Consider the following 19,166-nt stretch of genomic DNA (forward strand, 5'->3'; position numbering starts at 1 on the left):
TTGCAAGCCGAAGAACACCATCCCAACCGTGAAGCACGGGGGTGGCAGCATCATGTTGTGGGGGTGCTTTGCTGCAGGAGCGACTGGTGCACTTTACAAATAGATGGCATCATGAGGTAGGAAAATGATGTGGATATATTGAAGCAACATCTCAAGACATCAGACAGGAAGGTAAAGCTCGGTCGCAAATGGGTCTTCAAAATGGACAATGACCCCAAGCATATTTCCCAAGTTGTGGCAAAAGGACAACAAAGTCAAGGTATTGGAGTGGCCATCACAAAAAACTGGCCTCAATTCTACAGACAATCCAACGGAAAAAGCGTGTGAAAGCAAGGATCCTACAAACCTGACTCAGTTACATCACCTCTGTCAGGAGGAATGGGCCAAAATTCACCCAACTTATTGTTGGAATCTTGTGGAAGGCTACCTGAAACGTTTAACCCAAGTTAAACAATTTAAAGACAATACACTCAGTCAGTATTTGGTATCATGTAAACTTCTGACCCACTGAGAATGTGATGAAAGAAATAAAAGCTGAAATAAATAATTCTCTCTACTATTATTCTGACATTTCACATTCTTAAAATAAAGTGGTGATCCTAATTTACCTAAAACAGGGAATTGTTACTAGGATTAAATGTCAGGAATTGTGAAAACTGAGTTTAAATGTAGTTAGCTAAGGTCTATGTAAACTTCCGACTTCAACTGTAAGCACATCTGAAACTGGCATGACGGTGGCTCATTTAGGACAATACAGTTATTACTGTCGTATAACAAAGTCTTACTTTCTGTCTTAATTTTGCTTGCAAGCTCTCTCTGGTGAGCACAGATGGAGACGGGTAGTGAGGGCATAACCAGGTGCGCTTCCTCTGTGGTATACAACAACAACATGCTGAACGCTAGTAAAATGTCCCACACAGGGACTCGCACGCAGCAGCAACATTTTTAGCAAAGCGCAATGGCTGACTGTTGCTAACCTGAGGCACTGTTAGGATGGAGTTTTGATTTGAATATAAGAAAGGATGGAAGTAACTGTAGCCAGAAATTAATGGTGTGGTAAGTTAAACTGCTCAATTATGAGACATGAGCCTTCACACCCTGTCTATCTCTTGCTGAGGACCATGCCTTGTTTAGCTTTGGCATGCATTGGGTGACACAGGTACAGTGATACATACTTCTTTGAGAGCGGGTACAACAGAAAGCTCCGATGGTTCCCATGAGGACGATGAAAGCCACTAAGGCCCCGACTGCCACCCCGATGATGACCGCCACCGGGAGAGTCTCTGTGGATGACAAAACATTCCCTTCTACAATAACACATTGCAAATACAATCAGTACACTACACACATATAAAGTATACATAAATACCAACATGTAAAATGAGGACCAAAGTACAAACAATTCCATTGTAAAATAATAAAGACATCATTTAGTTTTACAAAAACACACATCTCAATAACATAATAATCATGAATATTTCCCCAAATGTTTTGGTGGCCAACATAAGAAATATCTATATATATTAATGTATGTTAAAATCCATTTTAACATACACTGCATGAACAAAAGTATGTGGACACCCGCTCATCAAACATCTTATCCCAAAATCATGGGAATTAATATGGAGTTGGTCCCCCTTTTGCTACTATAACAGCCTCCACTCTTCTGGGAAGGCTTTTCATTAGATGTTGGAACATTTCTGCGGGGATTTGCTTCCATTCAACCACAAGAGCATGAGTGAGGTCAGGTACTGATCTTGGGCGATTAGGTCTGGCACGCATGCGGCATTCCAATTAATCCCAAAGGTGTTCGATGGAGTTTAGGTCCGGGCTCTGTGCAGGCCAGTCAAGTTCTTCCACAACGATCTCGACAAACCGTTTCTTTATGGACCTCGCTTTGTGCACGGGGGCTTTATCATGCTGAAACAGGAAAGGGCCATCTGTAAACTGTTGCCACAAAGTTGGAAGCGCATGATGTAGTGTTAAGATTTCCCTTCACTGGAAGTAAGGGGTCTAACCCGGACCATGAAAAACAGCTCCAGACCATTATTCCAAACCTAGATTTGTCTGTCGGACTGCCAGATGGTGAGGTGGGATTCACTCCAGAGAACGCGTTTCCACTGCTCCAGAGTCCAATGGCAGATAGCTTTACACCACTCCAGCCGACGCTTGGCATTGTGCATGGTAATCTTAGGCTTGTGTGTGTCTGCTCAGCCATGGAAACCCAGTTAATTAAGCCAAATCCACAATTTTGAAAGGGTGTCCACATACTTTTGTATATATGGTTTATTTCTTATTACAGTGCCGATTCCTTCCATTCACATTTAATTCATCCTCATTTACAGAAGTGGCTGAGTTTTTTATTGAGTTGTTAAATAGTGTCAGAGTCTATCTAGAAGATAGCGAAGGATTCAGGTGGAGAACACAGGTAAGAGTAAAAAAACACTATATTTACTCTATCCAAGAACGTAACAAAAATCCCGTTACAAAACAAGGACAAAACAGGACTCCAACTCCAACACACGAAAGACAATCGCGCACAAAACCAAAAGGGAAACCAGAGGGTTAAATAAGGAACATAATTATGGGATGGGAACCAGGTGTGTAAACAGACAAAACAAAAGGAAAAATGAAACATGGATCGGTGGCAGCTAGAAAGCCGGTGACGTCAACTTCGACGGAAGTCGTGACAAATAGCAACAGGGCTGTGCGTTGAATCAGCCTAATCCTGTAAGGGGTAGTTTGAGATTTTGGCAATGAAGCCCTTTATCTTGTTCCCCAGAGTCAGATTAACTTGTGGAAATCATCTTTGTCTCTGCATGCAGTTTGAAGGAAGTAGCGCAATTACTAAATTGGAGTTAAGGCAATGACTGGAAATCTATGGGAACAGCTAGCATGCTCCTGTAGATGTTCAGTCATTTCGCTGATGCTACAGTAGTTAGCATTGGCTTGCGTCATACTTCCTTCATACTGGACAGAGACATTAAAATGGTATGTACGAGTTCATCAGACTCTGGGTAAGTACAGTAGATAAAAGGGCTTCTATTGCAAACATCTTGAAGTATCCCTTTAAAGTATCTATGAGTGGCCTGATTCCAAACCAAATACATGAATTACCTCCCTGCAATTTAAACAAATGCAACATAACAGAGTGGATTTTCCATCGCATTAACATCTATTTAATGTCTTCATTAATCAATGTCCCTGTCAAATAAGCCAGCAATACATGATCATTTATGGAGAGTGAATACAAACAAATCTTTACCATTGAAAAGACAGAGCAACACATCCAGCTATGAAACTCAGCCTGACAATTAAAGGCTTTTACTAACCGCACTTGAGTTGTACCTTATCTTAACTAGCTAATTAATTAGCTACAAATGAATCACAGTGTCATTGAATATACAAAATGAGTGTAGTAACTACAAATGCATTGGCTGGTTATTTCATATCTGTCTGATTTCAACAGTCTGGGTCATCCTATTGTCCTAAAGTGAAATAATGTGCTGATAAACAAGACACAACAAAAATGTCCCACACAAATGAGATGGGTGATGTCAACACCTAAACACTGAATAGTGCATGCAGGTTTCATTGTGATAATGGTTGGTTGAAAAGTTGTAAACCCATCAAATCCTTGACGTTCATACTCTCATGTTCGTTTACACACACACACACACACACACACACACACACACACACACACACACACACACACACACACACACACCACAACATATCGCTACTCTATTTGTCTCTATACTACACTAGAACCACGGCCACCACAGTGTTAAAGTAGAGGTGGAACCTGTCGAACTTTGGCTCCCACCTTGTTCCTTGAGGCGGATGATCTCCGTGTCAGACCCAAAGCTGTTCCAGGCTGTGCAGTTGTAGATGGTCTGGAAGTCTGCAGGGACGATGTTACTCATGGTCAGAGTAGAGATGACCCCTTCCTCGGTGCTGACCGTCTCCACTGTGTAACGGCCAGACGTCCCTGACTCCAGCACTGTCTCCTTCCATGACCAGGCCTGTAAGGGAACCACAAGTTAAACATGGGGGGGGGGGGGGGGGGAGAACTTCCCTGTACTGTTCTAATTGACAACAATTGATTGCAGACAAAGAGGATAAATTGCAAGCACTATTCTGGTTGTTAAATCTTATTTATAAGCATGAAAGCAAAATTACTTTCACATGTATCCTTGATAAATATACCTCTTTAGACTCTCCCATCAAATCAACATCATATTAATTATGCAGCAAATTGATGGCCATCATCAATACACAAAACACTAATTAGTATATTGCAATTATGCAAAAACATACACACACATGTAAACTCACATGTGTACACACTCGCGCACGCACACACGCGCGCACACACACACATGCACACACACACAGTTAATGGAACAAGAGAGGGCTCTGAGAGTAAGCTGTTTATCTAAGGGCCATAAATCTTAATGGGATCTGTGCTAACAGAGCATCAGCATGCATTAAATGAGAGATTAAGGGTCGAAGCTTGCCATGCTTCATGCCTTCTTATTCATACAACAATAAACGGTTAGAATACTGTTATATTCATTAAAATGATATCTTTCTCTGTAGCAATAAGCACAAGCATTTCACTACACCCGCAATAACATCTGCTAATCACGTGTATGTGACCAATACAATTTGATTTGAATTTGATTTGTTTTGATTTGAGAAAGATATCAGTTTAATGAATATAATAGTACTCTAACTGTTTATTGTTGTATGAATACAACTTCTCAGTTGTATTGCATGTGTTCTTAGATGGTTTAATCAAATGCTAATAACGCAAGAGGCACGTTATCAGGGCACCATGGCTGTAATGCAACCCATATACCATGCAATGCTGTGGCCAGTAGAGATAAGTAGAAGATATACATTTTGAAGGAAGTGGTGTTGGTGATACTCACAATGCGGTCTGGAGGTGGAGTGCTCCGGATGAAGCACTTGATCTCCCCCTTCTCCCCGTGGAGAGCCTGATGTGTCTGGGTACTGGAGATGGTGGGTGGGCCTGTGGAGAGGGCACAAAGGAGAACATACCAACACTGTACCATGAAGGCCAATCACAAACCCACACATTACCACAATCAACCACATTCAGATTCCTTAGGGTTCATGGTCCTGAGTGGCGCAGCAGTCTAAGGCACTGCATTTCAGGGCTAGAGGTGTCACTACAGACCCTGGTTCAATTCCAGGCTGTATTACAACATGCCATTATTGTGAGTCCCACAGGGTGGTGCAGAATTGGCCCAGCGCTGTTAGGGTTTGACTGGGGTAGGCCATCATTGTAAATAAGAATTTGTTCTTAACTGACTTGCCAAGTTAAATAATGGTTCAATCAAGTTGTTCCGCAGTCAATTAAGCGGTATACTCCTAACAGCATTCTTTCTCAAAGAAAACCCTACTTCCAATTTTCAACCGACTCGGAATGCCGGCAGTAAACAACAATTTTGGACTTCTGGCACTGAGAATTGCATTGTGGTTTGATAGGAACATCTCATCTAACCTCCACAATATCACCAATGGCATGTTAGGGCTGTATGAAGGGCATCTATGTGGGCCCAGCCTTCATTCTGAAAAGTTGATTTATGGTGCCCTTGATAAGGGCCATGGTGGCGAGTGGAGAGGCATATATATGGGCGTAATCATGATGGGAGAAATGTCATTGCGGAGAGATTACACTCCTCCCTGTGTCTCTGCACATTCAATTTAGCTCTCCAGAGTCTTGCACTTTGACCCGCAGCGATGCCATCAATCGGACAACCTCCAGTCCTCCCTCACAACAACAGAGGAAGCAGTCTATCAGCTTAAATAGCCATTAAAAACATTGAAAAAACAATTTCTAGTGATTTAAGAGGTTTAAGTATAGAGTAGTGGGGAAGCAACTTGATTAGTAAGAAGGTGAGCTTCCTACCAACTCCCCTCCAACCCGTTTCCGTTCTCTCTGCCGATACATAATTGCAGTTTATTACCTGTCTCTTATTAAAATAAATTAGCATTTTAATGAGATTCTGGCAGATGGTGTCTTGGTATGCTACTGCATGCAGGAGACTGGGAGCTAGGTTACTGCTGCTGTGGAATTATTGTTGCAAACTAACAGCACTGCATTGAGCACTATGCCCCAACACCACTGTCTTAGTAGCCTATTGTGGACTGGCATGGGGGGTCCGGTCTGTGTGGACCTGTGCGGATTTGTCAGTGTGGTTGCATGCATAATACTTTGTGTGTGTGGGAGTGTGTGGGTGTGTGTGGCTGGAATGGGCTCCTGTGGTAAACACACTCAGATCTAGTCCTCCCGGGTTGCACAAGGCGAGCGCTAGTGACTCAGGAGAATCTGCTCTGTGGATCAGGGCTGCAAATGAGGAATATAATTAGATGGTTTTATCTCACTGCCACAGACGACTGGGGTGTGGTGGCTCCTCCAGAGGATAGGTAGGTAGGTGTGTGTGTGTGTGTGTGTGTGTGTGTGTGTGTGTGTGTAGAGACTGTGTGATCAGAGAGAGAGGGAGTTGGTGGGTGGTGTGAGTAGCACAACTACACTGCTCCAACTGTCAGTGGACACAGTCGATACGGTAGGAGACTTTTGTTTAGAGAGGCGGGGAGGCTATGGAGTGGGCCGCCTCACAATCTGAATCTTTGTTATCGTTTGTTCATCACCTTGTCGAGACCAGGCCTTGCATTTCCAAACAGAGTTGGAAGTATAGTCTGAGCTTTGAAAATATGTGTCATTTTGTGCTTCCTTGCAACAGCTCATTTCAAAGCACCTCAGAGCTGTGTTACTGTGTTACTCTGTCACATCCATTTGAATGGCATTTCTCTGCTGAATTATTCATTTGATCTGTTTTTTTAAATGTCTGTCTTGGCACTTGGAGAAGGAATTAAATGCTAATATATTGAGCATATAAAGACTATGTCCCGGGGAGAAAAAAATAACTTAAACAACAAGATGCCCTGTGGGAGACTAAAAGGCTCATCGGGCCTCTTTCTCCATTAATGTGTTAATGTGCTCCCTCTCCCTGGGCTGCCTGACATCTGATTAGACATACATACAGACAGACAGACAGACGGACGGACGGGCGGACGGACGGACGGACGGACGGACCGACCAAGACATACACGTGGAAATATGGACGGACTCAAACCTCTACGAACCAACACTCATTCAAATATAATATATATTATATAAATGTTCTTTGATAGAGACAAAAACACAGGCACCCCACCAATCTCATGCATATATTCACACATATACCTACTAGTTTTTCTTCCCTGTGTGCGTAAAATGTATCAGGATGCATTGAACATACGATCAAAAGAATAAGCACAACACAATAACTTCACTCAAACAAATATTGAAGCTCAGACTGACTGTGTGAGGATGTTAAACTAGGGTGAGCAATATGTATCCATTAGTGACTTCAACATAAACTGCCTCCCCTGCTAGCTGTTTGATTACAATTAAATTACACCAGTCCCCAGGGAAGGAGAGGATTCTCTTGTCTGTGTTGCTGCACAGTGGGAGTCATTGACATGCAATGGAGGAAAGAACATATTGACAAATTCTAAACACATGGGTTTTAATTGTTTGGGTAAAATGATCCAGGCATAAGCGACGGGAAGCAAATAGCAAAACATCAAACACATACACACACACTCCCCCACACTGAGCATATACTCTTGAGTATTCCTCAGTCTTTCTGACACATGATCAAGGCAGTCTCCCAAAATGCAAGGTCATCATTCATGACTTTCTCCCACTGTCAGAGCCAAATGGTTCCTATTGGATGTCAAAGACTGCAGGTTGATGAGGGCTGAGAAGGATGAAGCTTCATCTGCCATAAAGACGACAACTTAAAACAATCAAGCAGCAAACCGTCAGAGAGTCCTTTCCACGTGCTACAACTTCAAAGACTCTGTTTGTACTTTGTCGGCTTGACAATCGGATTCACTGAGAGGACTTGGTAGGGTAGAAATGTGAACATTTTGACTGAGGACCCCTTCTGTGGTTTTCAGAAAGCGTGGATTTAAATTATTCAAAAGTTAAAAAATTATGTGGCTTTTTAATAATGTCTGAGACAGATTCAGGCCGTGAGGCAAGAGGGGCAGAAGAACAGGAGAACATAACAAAATAAAAGAGAAGTCAAAGACCAATGAAGAAGTGGGTAACACTTGACTGAAGTCTACAGAGACCATGTAAACATTTTCCGCGTTGTTATTTTTCATGATGAGTGTCCTATGAGTTCTGTTATCATATTGTCTTTATGAAAACAATGTATATTCTCTTTGTATAGTGTTGTATACAGAAGTTATGCAATCCCCATAGATAGTAGTACATAAAAGAAAGAACACATGAAATGGAAAAATAAACATGAACAGAGATTTTGTTTACTAGTCCAGACAGTACAAATTGAAGCTGGGATGAAGCAAAACTGTTAAGATGTTAATTAGGAATGACTTTGCTCCATACTAGTGGAGCTCTGATCCTGAACAGAACTAGGCGATAGATAGAAAAGGATCTCACAGCACACACTAGTGGTTGCAATCCAATGCCGAAGGGGGCATACATGTCATTATCTTTTGCACAGCTACTGTACAAGTTTGAAAATAAGTCATGTTTGGTACTTGATGTATATTCAGTCCCAATCTAGCAGCAACGCCGCTAACGACAGACATTGTACGTTTGCGTTCAAGATATCCAATATATTGTTGAGGACAATACCTCAGCTAAACATTCATCTCAACATCCTTTCTTCTATCTATCACCCATAGAAACGGACGTGGTGAGAAAAAATCCTTTAAAGAACGTGTCAATTCTGCCACTAAAGGCTGCCGCAACGCTAATGCGCGCTCTGTGAATACCAAGCGGTGTTAATGAAGTCATTTGTCTGAGAGTTGCCGGGTCTCCCACCATTCCATTCCCCGACATTCAGTAGTCAGTCACTGCCTGAAAACGCCAACCTCCTTCCGAATCTAATCTGCATTAAAGCACATTTCCTGTCTTAAGGAACATAAGGCTACATCCTGGATGTGCTAGCTATATTTATCCATCCATCCCTGTGTCTTTTTTAATAAGGACTGATGAAACATAATGGAAAATAAAGTGTAAAGGAAATTAATTTTATCGCATCTGTTACTATGCTTGAAGTTTCAATGATGCTGTGAATCTCTCTGCTGTAGTCTACTACACTGTAGCAGAGATGTCTGCAGAGCTGAATTTGAACCCTTCTTCTATTGTAAATACATTGAGAGATGGCCTCACAACAAAGATTTATTCAGAGCTTAAATACCTGGACAGACTGAGGCCCAAATGGCAAACTTTCTCCTTTCACTGCAATGTTGGAGAGTCCTTGGTGCGAAGATGTGTTTTCGTGTGTAAACCAGTGACAAATTACTTTCTTCTTAGCAGATGTGACCCCCAAACCTCCCAAAACATTCCTCACCTGCATGACACTTACCGTTGACGGTGAGAGAAACCTCCTTCTCCCCGGCGCCGACTCGCGGGACCACGGCACGGCACACATATTTCCCAGCATCTTCCTGCCTCACAGCCTTGAGTGTCAGGATGTTCTCATTGCTTAGTACCTGCCACACGGAGGTTAAGGTTCACTGAATTAGCAGCAAGAGGTCACCTTCACGTTTGAGGCAGCACATAGTAGCCCGGGCTCCTCTTAACGACTTATAGGCCAACTCTCTTCTATTATTAAAATCCAATTTGGGACCAGGCTCACATGAGAGAGGGGCGGTTTTGATCTCCAGGCTCTGATGGTTGACGTATACGGAGTTGAGGAATGAGCCTGGCTGGCAGATCAATTGCATGCCCCTATGCTCACCTCAACACATCTCCAGCCAGGATTCAGGGAGCAGGGGCACTAACGAGCCTGAACCGCTAGCTTTCTCTGGATTTTTTGACTAATGAGACTTTGAAAAAAACTGATTTAAGCTCAAAGGGCACTGCTTGGTCACATGAAACCTGAATCACCTATAGTGTTAGATATTTTACGTTTTCAAATAGAATAATTAATGAAGTTACTGCTGTGGCCAGCATGATATGAGCGTGGTTGTGGAAAATATATCACTATAAAGTAAATGACATTGAATGCATTGGCTAACCTGATTGTTCCAATCTATAGTGTATTGCACCTAGTCAAAACACATACAATGAATGGTGAAAGACATTGAATATGGAAATACATACCACTCCAGAGCCCCTCTTCATCCAGACGATTGTGAGGGAGGGGTTTCCAGTCCAGGCACAGTTGAACACAGCATCAGACCCCAGATCCACCTGTAAGGACTGGGGCTCTGCAGCCATGCGTGGACCAACTGCCAGAACACAGAGAGCCACCCAGTCAGCATCTAGTATATACACCACCAGCAGCACAACAGAATACTCTATTTACGGTCAGATACAGAATGTCTATAATCTAAATAGGATGCATAACGTTGACTGGACATCACCACAGAAAGAGCAACACATTAGTAGCACTCACAGTAGACGTCGACGTTGCGGCTGATGTTGGTGCTGCCCAGAGGGTTGGTGACCTCACAGGAGACAGGCTCAGTGAAGAAGGAGTGGTCCACAATGACCTCATAAGTGTCCCCAGAGAACTCCTTGATCACGTTGCCCCCTTTGGCCCACCTGTAGCAAAGGGCAATACACAGAGAGTGAGAGTGAGAGAGAGGAGACCTTGCATGAGAGGGGTGATCTGATAAGAAACTGTTATTTGCAACTTGCTTTGACCTTAACATTGACCTATGGTCGCCTGGTTAATGGTGGTCAGGAAATACTCTGCTGAGGGCACAGAATACCTGCAGTGGAAAGACAATTTGTACTAGCACCAGACCAGTATGAAGAATGGGTTGCTTCTGATTTATAATGTTTCAGTTCCGGTCATCAGTGAGGGAGGATGGCATTTGTCTGAATGATGGGAGGATGAGGCGAGAAGAGGGTGGGATAAAACATTAAGACAGTTTCTCTCCCTCCCTGTCAATGTCACATTGTTCTCTGAATAAATCATTCCTGTGCAGGCTGTCTGCTGGCTTCATCATGTTTTTGTGGCAGCTATTCATGCTGTGACGTCACAAGCATCTCAGTGACTGGGGGAGCAGACAGCACGTTCTTCATTATGACGAGCGGAGCAGAACAGAGAGCAGAGTGGCTTAGACAAACTAATCACAAAATGACAAATAGGTAGAGTCCCTCCTGACGATGCCAGCTGATTTTTACTGTATGGTAGAGTCCCCCCTAAAGATGCCTGTCTGACACGTACTGTATGGTAGAGTCCCCCCCAATGATGCCGGCAGACACGTACTGTATGGTAGAGTACCCCTAAAGATGCCCGGTTGACACGTACTGTATGGTAGAGTACCCCTAAAGAATGCCCGGTTGACACGTACTGTATGGTAGAGTACCCCTAAAGATGCCCGGTTGACACGTACTGTATGGTAGAGTCCCCCCCAATGATGCCGGCAGACACGTACTGTATGGTAGAGTCCCCCCCAATGATGCCGGCAGACACGTACTGTATGGTAGAGTCCCCCCCAATGATGCCGGCAGACACGTACTGTATGGTAGAGTCCCCCCAATGATGCCGGCAGACACGTACTGTATGGTAGAGTCCCCCCTAAAGATGCCGGCTGACACGTACCGTATGGTAGAGTCCCCCCAATGATGCCGGCAGACACATACTGTATGGTAGAGTCCCCCCCAATGATGCCGGCAGACACGTACTGTATGGTAGAGTCCCCCCCAATGATGCCGGCAGACACGTACTGTATGGTAGAGTCCCCCCCAATGATGCCGGCAGACACGTACTGTATGGTAGAGTCCCCCCAATGATGCCGGCAGACACGTACTGTATGGTAGAGTCCCCCCTAAAGATGCCGGCTGACACGTACCGTATGGTAGAGTCCCCCCAATGATGCCGGCAGACACATACTGTATGGTAGAGTCCCCCCCAATGATGCCGGCAGACACGTACTGTATGGTAGAGTCCCCCCAATGATGCCGGCAGACACGTACTGTATGGTAGAGTACCCCCAATGATGCCGGCAGACACGTACTGTATGGTAGAGTACCCCTAAAGATGCCCGGTTGACACGTACTGTATGGTAGAGTACCCCTAAAGATGCCCGGCTGACATGTACTGTATGGTAGAGTCCCCCCCAATGATGCCAGCTGACACGTACTGTATGGTAGTGTCATGATGTTGCCCTCTTGGGTACAGCGAGCACCATCCCCCTCTCTCTGCACCATCCCCCTCTCTCTCTTCCCCCTACACCAGGCTCTGTTAGGCAGGTCATATTATTCCTTGAGGAGTTCTCTCCTCATGGCCAGAGTATATGAGAGAGTTTTAATAGAGAGAACAAAGGAACTTATTCTTCCTCACAGAACTTGAGAACTAAACAATATTCATGTTCTGGAGAATGTATAAACAGTCGGTGAAGTAGCCAGCTACGAACTGGTCCATTTTGTACAATTTTGTGAAACTCATGAGAGACAATACAGCCACATTACCATAACCCTGTTAATACAAGAGTCTCAGTTGTGGGGCTTGCATCTAATTGTTGTATAAAATGAATGAGTAAGATGAAACTATTTGTGAAATTATGAAATGTGATTTTAAACTGTTTAATGAAGGAAACTCCAATTCCCTTTGGAGTTTAACTAAATGATTAGCCCGCCCCATGAATACAGACATTGATTTGGTGTCATGGGACAGCCGCATTCTGCTCTTCCGATTATAACCCCCACTTTGGGAATTTATCTTCAGACCAGCTTACCTCGATAACCACGAGAGGGCTAAGGTTTCAGACCAGTACCTCATCACAGAGGGAGTTAAGGTTTGAGTAGATTGCTGAATCTCTTAACCATACCACGTGGTTAAACTCTGAGACTATCGATACCGACAGAATAAGAACAAATCTTTGATACTAATTACTAGTCTGCAGCTAGGAATTCGGTACATTGAATGCGAAGACCGACAACCGCCGAAACAACATTGCTGAATGTTAATCTGAACTATCTATTCTAACCACCACAGAGAGAAAGAGGGTGGACAAACTCTCCAACAGATGCAAACTTTCCAACAGAGATCACAACAACACACTGAGCGTAAATATATATATATTGATTAAAATTATTCCCGCATTTCAATTGTTATAATTATCAACTTTGTAGTGTCTTTTATCTCAGTGACCCCCACTTCCCTTTTGTCCACCAAGCTGCAATACCGGTTTATCCCACTAGGGAAACTCCGCTATATTTTCCTTTTAACTATATCTACTGTTTGTTTGTTTATGCATTCCTGTGATTATTTAGTTAGTAAATACATGATTTAAGACAATTGATGTATGGATGATTCATAGTGAAGACTGGGTTCGTGCAGATAGCCAACAATTTACGACATTTGGAATGAGACTAACGTGAGGTAAATAATAATTCAGTAATCAGGAGAGTAATTGATCAGATATTAAAATATCTGAAAGTTATATTAGGAAAATTATAACTTTGTAATTTAAATATTTTCCTTGGTGCCCTGACTTCCTAGTTATTTACATTTACATGATTAAGTTAGTTTAATCACGTAATAATAATTACAGAGAATTTATTTGATAAAAATAAGTCTTCAGTTTAATAATGATGCCAAAAACGCGACAGTACCCACTGATGATGCCGGCTGACACATACTGTATGCACATAAAGGCACCTGATGTTAATCAATTGACACAGGATTGGGCGAAGAACATCCGTTTGTGTTGGAGGCATCTGTCAGAGGGATGTTTTCTCTCAACTGCTGGGTTAATACTTTTCTTATGTCATCACTTCTGTCTTGCTCAGCATGCCATACCGGATGGTTCCCTGTTGCTGTGGGAGACAGGGACCATTTATTAAAGTGAGCAAAGGCATGAGTGGATGTATGGGGCTTCTTCTCTGGAACATTTACAGGTATTTTGGGACATACAACTCTATATTCTCCTAAACCTCTCACCTTACCCAGACAGAGATGTGTTTGTATGCTGATATGGGCGAAGATAACCTTTGAACTTCTAGCTGTCACAAAACATGGATCCATTTTCACACCCAAGAGCACAGGGTGCACTGTGCAGTATTCCAGGGATCGGGAACTTGCAGTATTCCAGGGATAAGGGACTCATTTGTTAGCCATGAGTGAAGCCTTGGTCCATGCTTGATAGGAGTAGTTTAATTTAAATGAGAATAGACCTCATTCATTCAGCAAGTGAAGTGAAGCACCTTTCTAATTGGCTCCAGTTGATATTCTCTGCTGCACATTGTGCTGCCGAGGAGACTATGTTTCCACACTGTAGGAGCAAGTTTTTCACTGTGTGAAAGATGAAGTCACTTAGAGCACTGTCAGCTTAATATGCACAGGGACACCTGTGAAGGCAGATGGGTATGCTTGGCTCATCTGTCCCTTCCTTATGTAATTGATCCAGGAGGAGAATGTGCTGGATTTAGGAAAAGGTATTATTACAGTTGCAGTAAGCTACACACAGCGTTCTGTAGGTATTGTCCCTCAAGAAAACAATTCTGTACACAAAATATATAATAAAAGATAATGATAATGACTATAATAATGATGATGATGGTTTCTAAATCTCACAACACACTGTCTATGAATATTAGATAAGAATTTACTAGACAATGTCAGTAAATGTGCTGGTGATGACAACGATCATCAATGCCCTCTGAATCTCAGTGTCGGATGATGAATGACTCTCCACAGGCTGTGACTGAGAGTGTATGGTCGCTAGAGTACTGGAGGAGTTACAGTGAGTGAAGCACAGAAGTTGTCCAGCAGGTCTCTCCCAATTGGATTGTGAGGCTGCAAGTGCTGGGAGGTCCACAATGCAGAGAGAGCAGAGACAGAATGCTAGTGCCTGCAGGGAGTGTGAGGCTGCCAGGGCTGGGAGGTCCACAGTGCAGAGAGAGCAGAGACAGAATGCTAGTGCCTGCAGGGAGTGTGAGAGATCCGCTGGTGTGCTGGTCCCCATCCAAGAGAGTCTAAACATAGCCAGCTCTGCATCCATCAGACACCTGCATCTCCTCTGGGAGGGCAGAGTGGCCAGCGAGAACTTACTCAACAGCTCACTTACCACCGGGACCTATTCAGGGATTTAGGTCACACTATGAGGTGCAAGTCAGGTATATGCCTCAGGGTGTGGGTGTGTGTGTGTGTGTGTGTGTGTGTGTGTGTGTGTGTGTGTGTGTGTGTGTGTGTGTGTGTGTGTGTGTGTGTGTGTGTGTGTGTGTGTGTGTGTGTGTGTGTGTGTGTGTGTGTGTGTGTGTGTGTGTGTGTGTGTGTGTGTGTGTGTGTGTGTGTGGCAATAACAGTGAAATCAGTGTGTACCAAAGAAAGAACAACCTTGTTCTCTCTCACTGATATGATTAAGGGGATAGCAATGGTAAACTGAATTAAATCAAATTAAACAGCTATCTATGTCATTAACATATAAAATAAATGATTATTATTATCGGCATGGTTAAGTACACCACGGCACAGATTATGTTGCTCATTTGAATTTTCATAATGTTGAATATATCAAAATACTTATTTCAATGGAAAGTAGAGACTTTCATAACGATGCTTTGATCAAATCGCACCCTGATGTTTCTTGAATGAAATGTGTCTATGAAATTACACAGAAATGTCTCTTTGTTTGACATAATATGACAAAATGCCCAATATTAGCAGGGAGAACAAAAACATTGTCTATAGTTTCAAAACATTGTGAATGACATTTCAATATACTGTCTGCCATGAGGAAGGGGACATGAGCAGAGATGATGTGACTGTCAGTTTGGTGCCTTGCAATTCAAATAAAACCAGGACGTCTGTTCGCCTGACAACGAAATCACAGCATGGTAGAACATCAGTGTTGTACCTTCCCAGTTGCGGCTAACCTCGGGTGATGTATTGTTGTCTCTACCTTCTTGCCCTTTGTCCTTTCGTCGGTGCCCAATAATGTTATACTATATTTTGTGCTGCTGCCGCCATGTTGTGCTGATGCCATGTTGTTTTGCTACCATGCTGTGTTGTCATGTGTTGCTGCCATGCTATGTTGTTGTCTTAGGTCTCTCTTTATGTAGTGTTGTGGTGTCTCTCTTGTCGTGATGAGTGTTTTGTCCTGTATTTTAATGTTTTATCCCAGCCCCTGTCCCCGCAGGAGGCCTTTTGCCTTTTGGTAGGCTGTCATTGTAAATAAGAATGTGTTCTTAACTGACTTGCCTAGTTAAATGAAGGTAAAACATATATATACAGTACCAGTCAAAAGTTTGGACACGCCTACTCATTCAAGGGTTTTTCATTATTTTGACTATTTTCTACATTCTAGAATAATAGTGAAGACCTCAAAACTATGAAATAACACACATAGAATCATGCAGTAAGCAAAAAACTGTTAAAAATATCTAAATATATTTTATATTTGAGATTCTTCAAAGTAGCCACCCTTTGCCTTGATGACAGCTTGGCACACTCTTGGCATTCTATCAACCAGCTTCATTAGATAGTCAACTGGAATGCATTTCAATTAACAGGTGTGCCTTGTTAAAAGTTAATTTGAGGAATTTCAATGCTTCTTCATGCGTTCCAGCCAATCAGTTGTGTTCTGACAAGGTAGGGGTGGTTTACAGAAGATAGCCCTATTTGGTAAAATACCAAAATCCATATTATGGCAAGAACAGCTCAAATAAGAAAAGAAAAACAACAGTCCACCATTACTTTAAGACATGAAGGTCAGTCAATCCGGAAAATGTTAAAAACTTTGGAAGAATTTTCAAGTGCAGTCACAAAAACCATCAAGCACTATGATGAAACTGGCTCTCGTGAGGACCGCCACAGGAAAGGAAGACCCAGAGTTACCTCTGCTACAGAGGATACGTTCATTAGAGTTACCAGACTCAGAAATTGCAGCCCAAATAAATGCTTCACAGAGTTGAAGTACAGACACTTCTCAACATCAACTGTTTAGAGGAGACTGCATGAATCAGGCCTTCATGGTCGAATTGCTGCAAAGAAACCACTACTAAAGGACACCAATAAAAATAAGAGACTTGCTTGGGCCAAGAAACACAAGCAATGGATATTAGACTGATGAAAATCTGTCCTTTGGTCTGATGAGTTCAAGTTTGCGATTTATGGTTCCAACGGCCGTGTCTTTGTGAGAAGCTGAGTAGGTGAACGGATGATCTCCGTGTGTGTGGTTCCCACCGTGAAGCATGGACGAGGAGGTGTGATGGTGTGTGTTTACTTTGCTGGTGACACTGTCTATTATTTATTTAGAATTCAAGGCACACTTAACCAGCATGGCTACCACAGCATTCTGCAGCGATACACCATCCCATCTGGTTTGCGCTTAGTGGGAATTTAATTTGTTTTTCAACAGGACAATGAACCAACACACCTCCAGGCTGTGTTAAGGCTTTTTGACCAAGAAGGAGGGTGATGGAGTGCTGCATCAGATGACCTGGCCTCCACATTCACCTGATCTCAACCCAATTGAGATGGTTTGGGATGAGTTGTACCGCAGAGTGAAGAAAAAGCAGCCAACAAGTGCTAAGCATATGTGGAAACTCATTCAAGACTGTTGGAAAAGCATTCCAGTTGAAGCTGGTTGAGAGATTGCTAAGTGTGCAAAGCTGTCATCAAGGCAAAGAGTGGCTACTTTGAAGAATATAAAATATAAAATATATTTTGATTTGTTTAACACTTTTTTGTTTACTACATGATTCCGTATGTATTATTTCACAGTTTTGATGTCTTCACTATTATTCTACAATGTAGAAAATAGTAAAATAAAGAAAAACCCTTGAATGAGTAGAAAATAGTAAAAATCTAGAAAAACTCTTGAATTAGTTGGTGTGTCAAATCTTTTGACTGGTACTGTATGTATATATTTAAAACATTACTGGCATTAGTGGCATGGCACCAGTCAAGATAGTGTGTACAGCCAAAGTGTTTATGCCAGCAGTGTAGACAAGATGGATTTCATTTGCTTTGCCTGTTGCTTTGCTGTTTTTTTCTCTCTCGCTGTCCTCCTTGTCGACTGGATGCACTGGGTGGCACAAAGCCAGTCACAGGGGAAAACAAACAGTGGCGGTGCCCACAGACAACTTGACGGAAAATGCCATGATGTAAAACTTCTTCATTAGCTGCCTCAGAGACACAGACTAGGAAAAGGTAGATGATAGAACTGACAAAAAAAAAATCTAGAAACGAGCAACAACATCATAATTGTTAAACTGGGGGGAGAATTAGTGATGGTGTTTGGTGGGTGTGGAGAGGGATGTGTTTGTTGTCGCGTGGTAGAATGTGCAGACGAGGGACCTGAAACTCCTCTTCTGTCGTGTCCCTCTCTGGAGCTCCTCTGCTTTGAGTAGCGAAAAAAAAGCTTTGTATATTTGAATATGATGTATTTTGATTGCCCCTTCTGCTTCCATTAGGTAATGAAGATTCCATAACAGCTCTATTGTTTTACGATTCCTCTATTCACACTAACACACTCAGATCAAAACACAAACTTACTTCCAACAGTACTTCCCTCCATATCTAGAATATGCGAATTCGCCAAAAAACATTAACATCCGGTCTTCAGAGATACAGTATTTTAAACTTAACTTCCATTTCCCTGAAAAATATAAATGGGAACTCCGCTCAGGCGTCTTTCTATGCCTGCTACGTTAGGTCACTTCCTATACTCTACTCAGCACTATCCCTGAGACACATGTTCTCCCCCCAGGAGTTAGAGTTCTGGCTCTGCCTGAGAGATATCTGTCTCAGGGTTAGTGCTCTCCATTCGCTTTTGTAAGCAAGATTCTTAGACCGGCGAATCACAGCAGATCATGGAGAATAGAAATCACCATGTCATTGACTCCTCCTCTGCTACCTTGGCTCTGTCTGTGTGTGAAGTGCTTATTGAAGTGGAGAATGGGATGGCAGAGTGGCGGGCTGGGGAGATTGGCAGAGAGGCCATCACTCTAAGGCCTGCCCTGTCCTTGTTCCATATCTGATCTCCAGAGACAGGGTGTATTAGAGCTGACTAACGGTCACACCACACCGCTAGCTCCCTGCTCTGCACTGCTGTAACTCTCTCCGGGGGACAAGGGGAGTTCT

General features: G+C 42.9%; 1 protein-coding gene across 8 annotated transcripts in view; it reads right to left on the minus strand.

Moving 5' to 3' along the window:
* The window catches only part of LOC110503369 (kin of IRRE-like protein 3), a 214,011-nt gene that overhangs the window by 8,650 nt on the left and 186,195 nt on the right, over positions 1-19,166 (minus strand). For 6 of the 8 annotated variants that reach the window (XR_005039335.1, XM_036961438.1, XM_036961436.1 and 3 more), the window contains exons 7-13: positions 10,521-10,669; positions 10,226-10,353; positions 9,486-9,612; positions 4,941-5,041; positions 3,830-4,028; positions 1,176-1,283; positions 786-869 (exon numbers count right to left, since the gene is read on the minus strand). Coding sequence is in view for 7 of the 8 variants with exons in the window: in XM_036961438.1 (XP_036817333.1) it covers positions 786-869; positions 1,176-1,283; positions 3,830-4,028; positions 4,941-5,041; positions 9,486-9,612; positions 10,226-10,353; positions 10,521-10,669 (896 nt within the window). In the remaining variant the exon portion in view is untranslated. The remainder of the gene's footprint in view (positions 1-785; positions 870-1,175; positions 1,284-3,829; positions 4,029-4,940; positions 5,042-9,485; positions 9,613-10,225; positions 10,354-10,520; positions 10,670-19,166) is intronic. The other 2 variants (XM_036961435.1, XM_036961433.1) reach the window with 1 other exon arrangement.

This window comes from Oncorhynchus mykiss, chromosome 24 (assembly GCF_013265735.2).
Source record: "Oncorhynchus mykiss isolate Arlee chromosome 24, USDA_OmykA_1.1, whole genome shotgun sequence".
In the NCBI taxonomy this organism is placed as follows: Eukaryota; Metazoa; Chordata; class Actinopteri; order Salmoniformes; family Salmonidae; genus Oncorhynchus; species Oncorhynchus mykiss.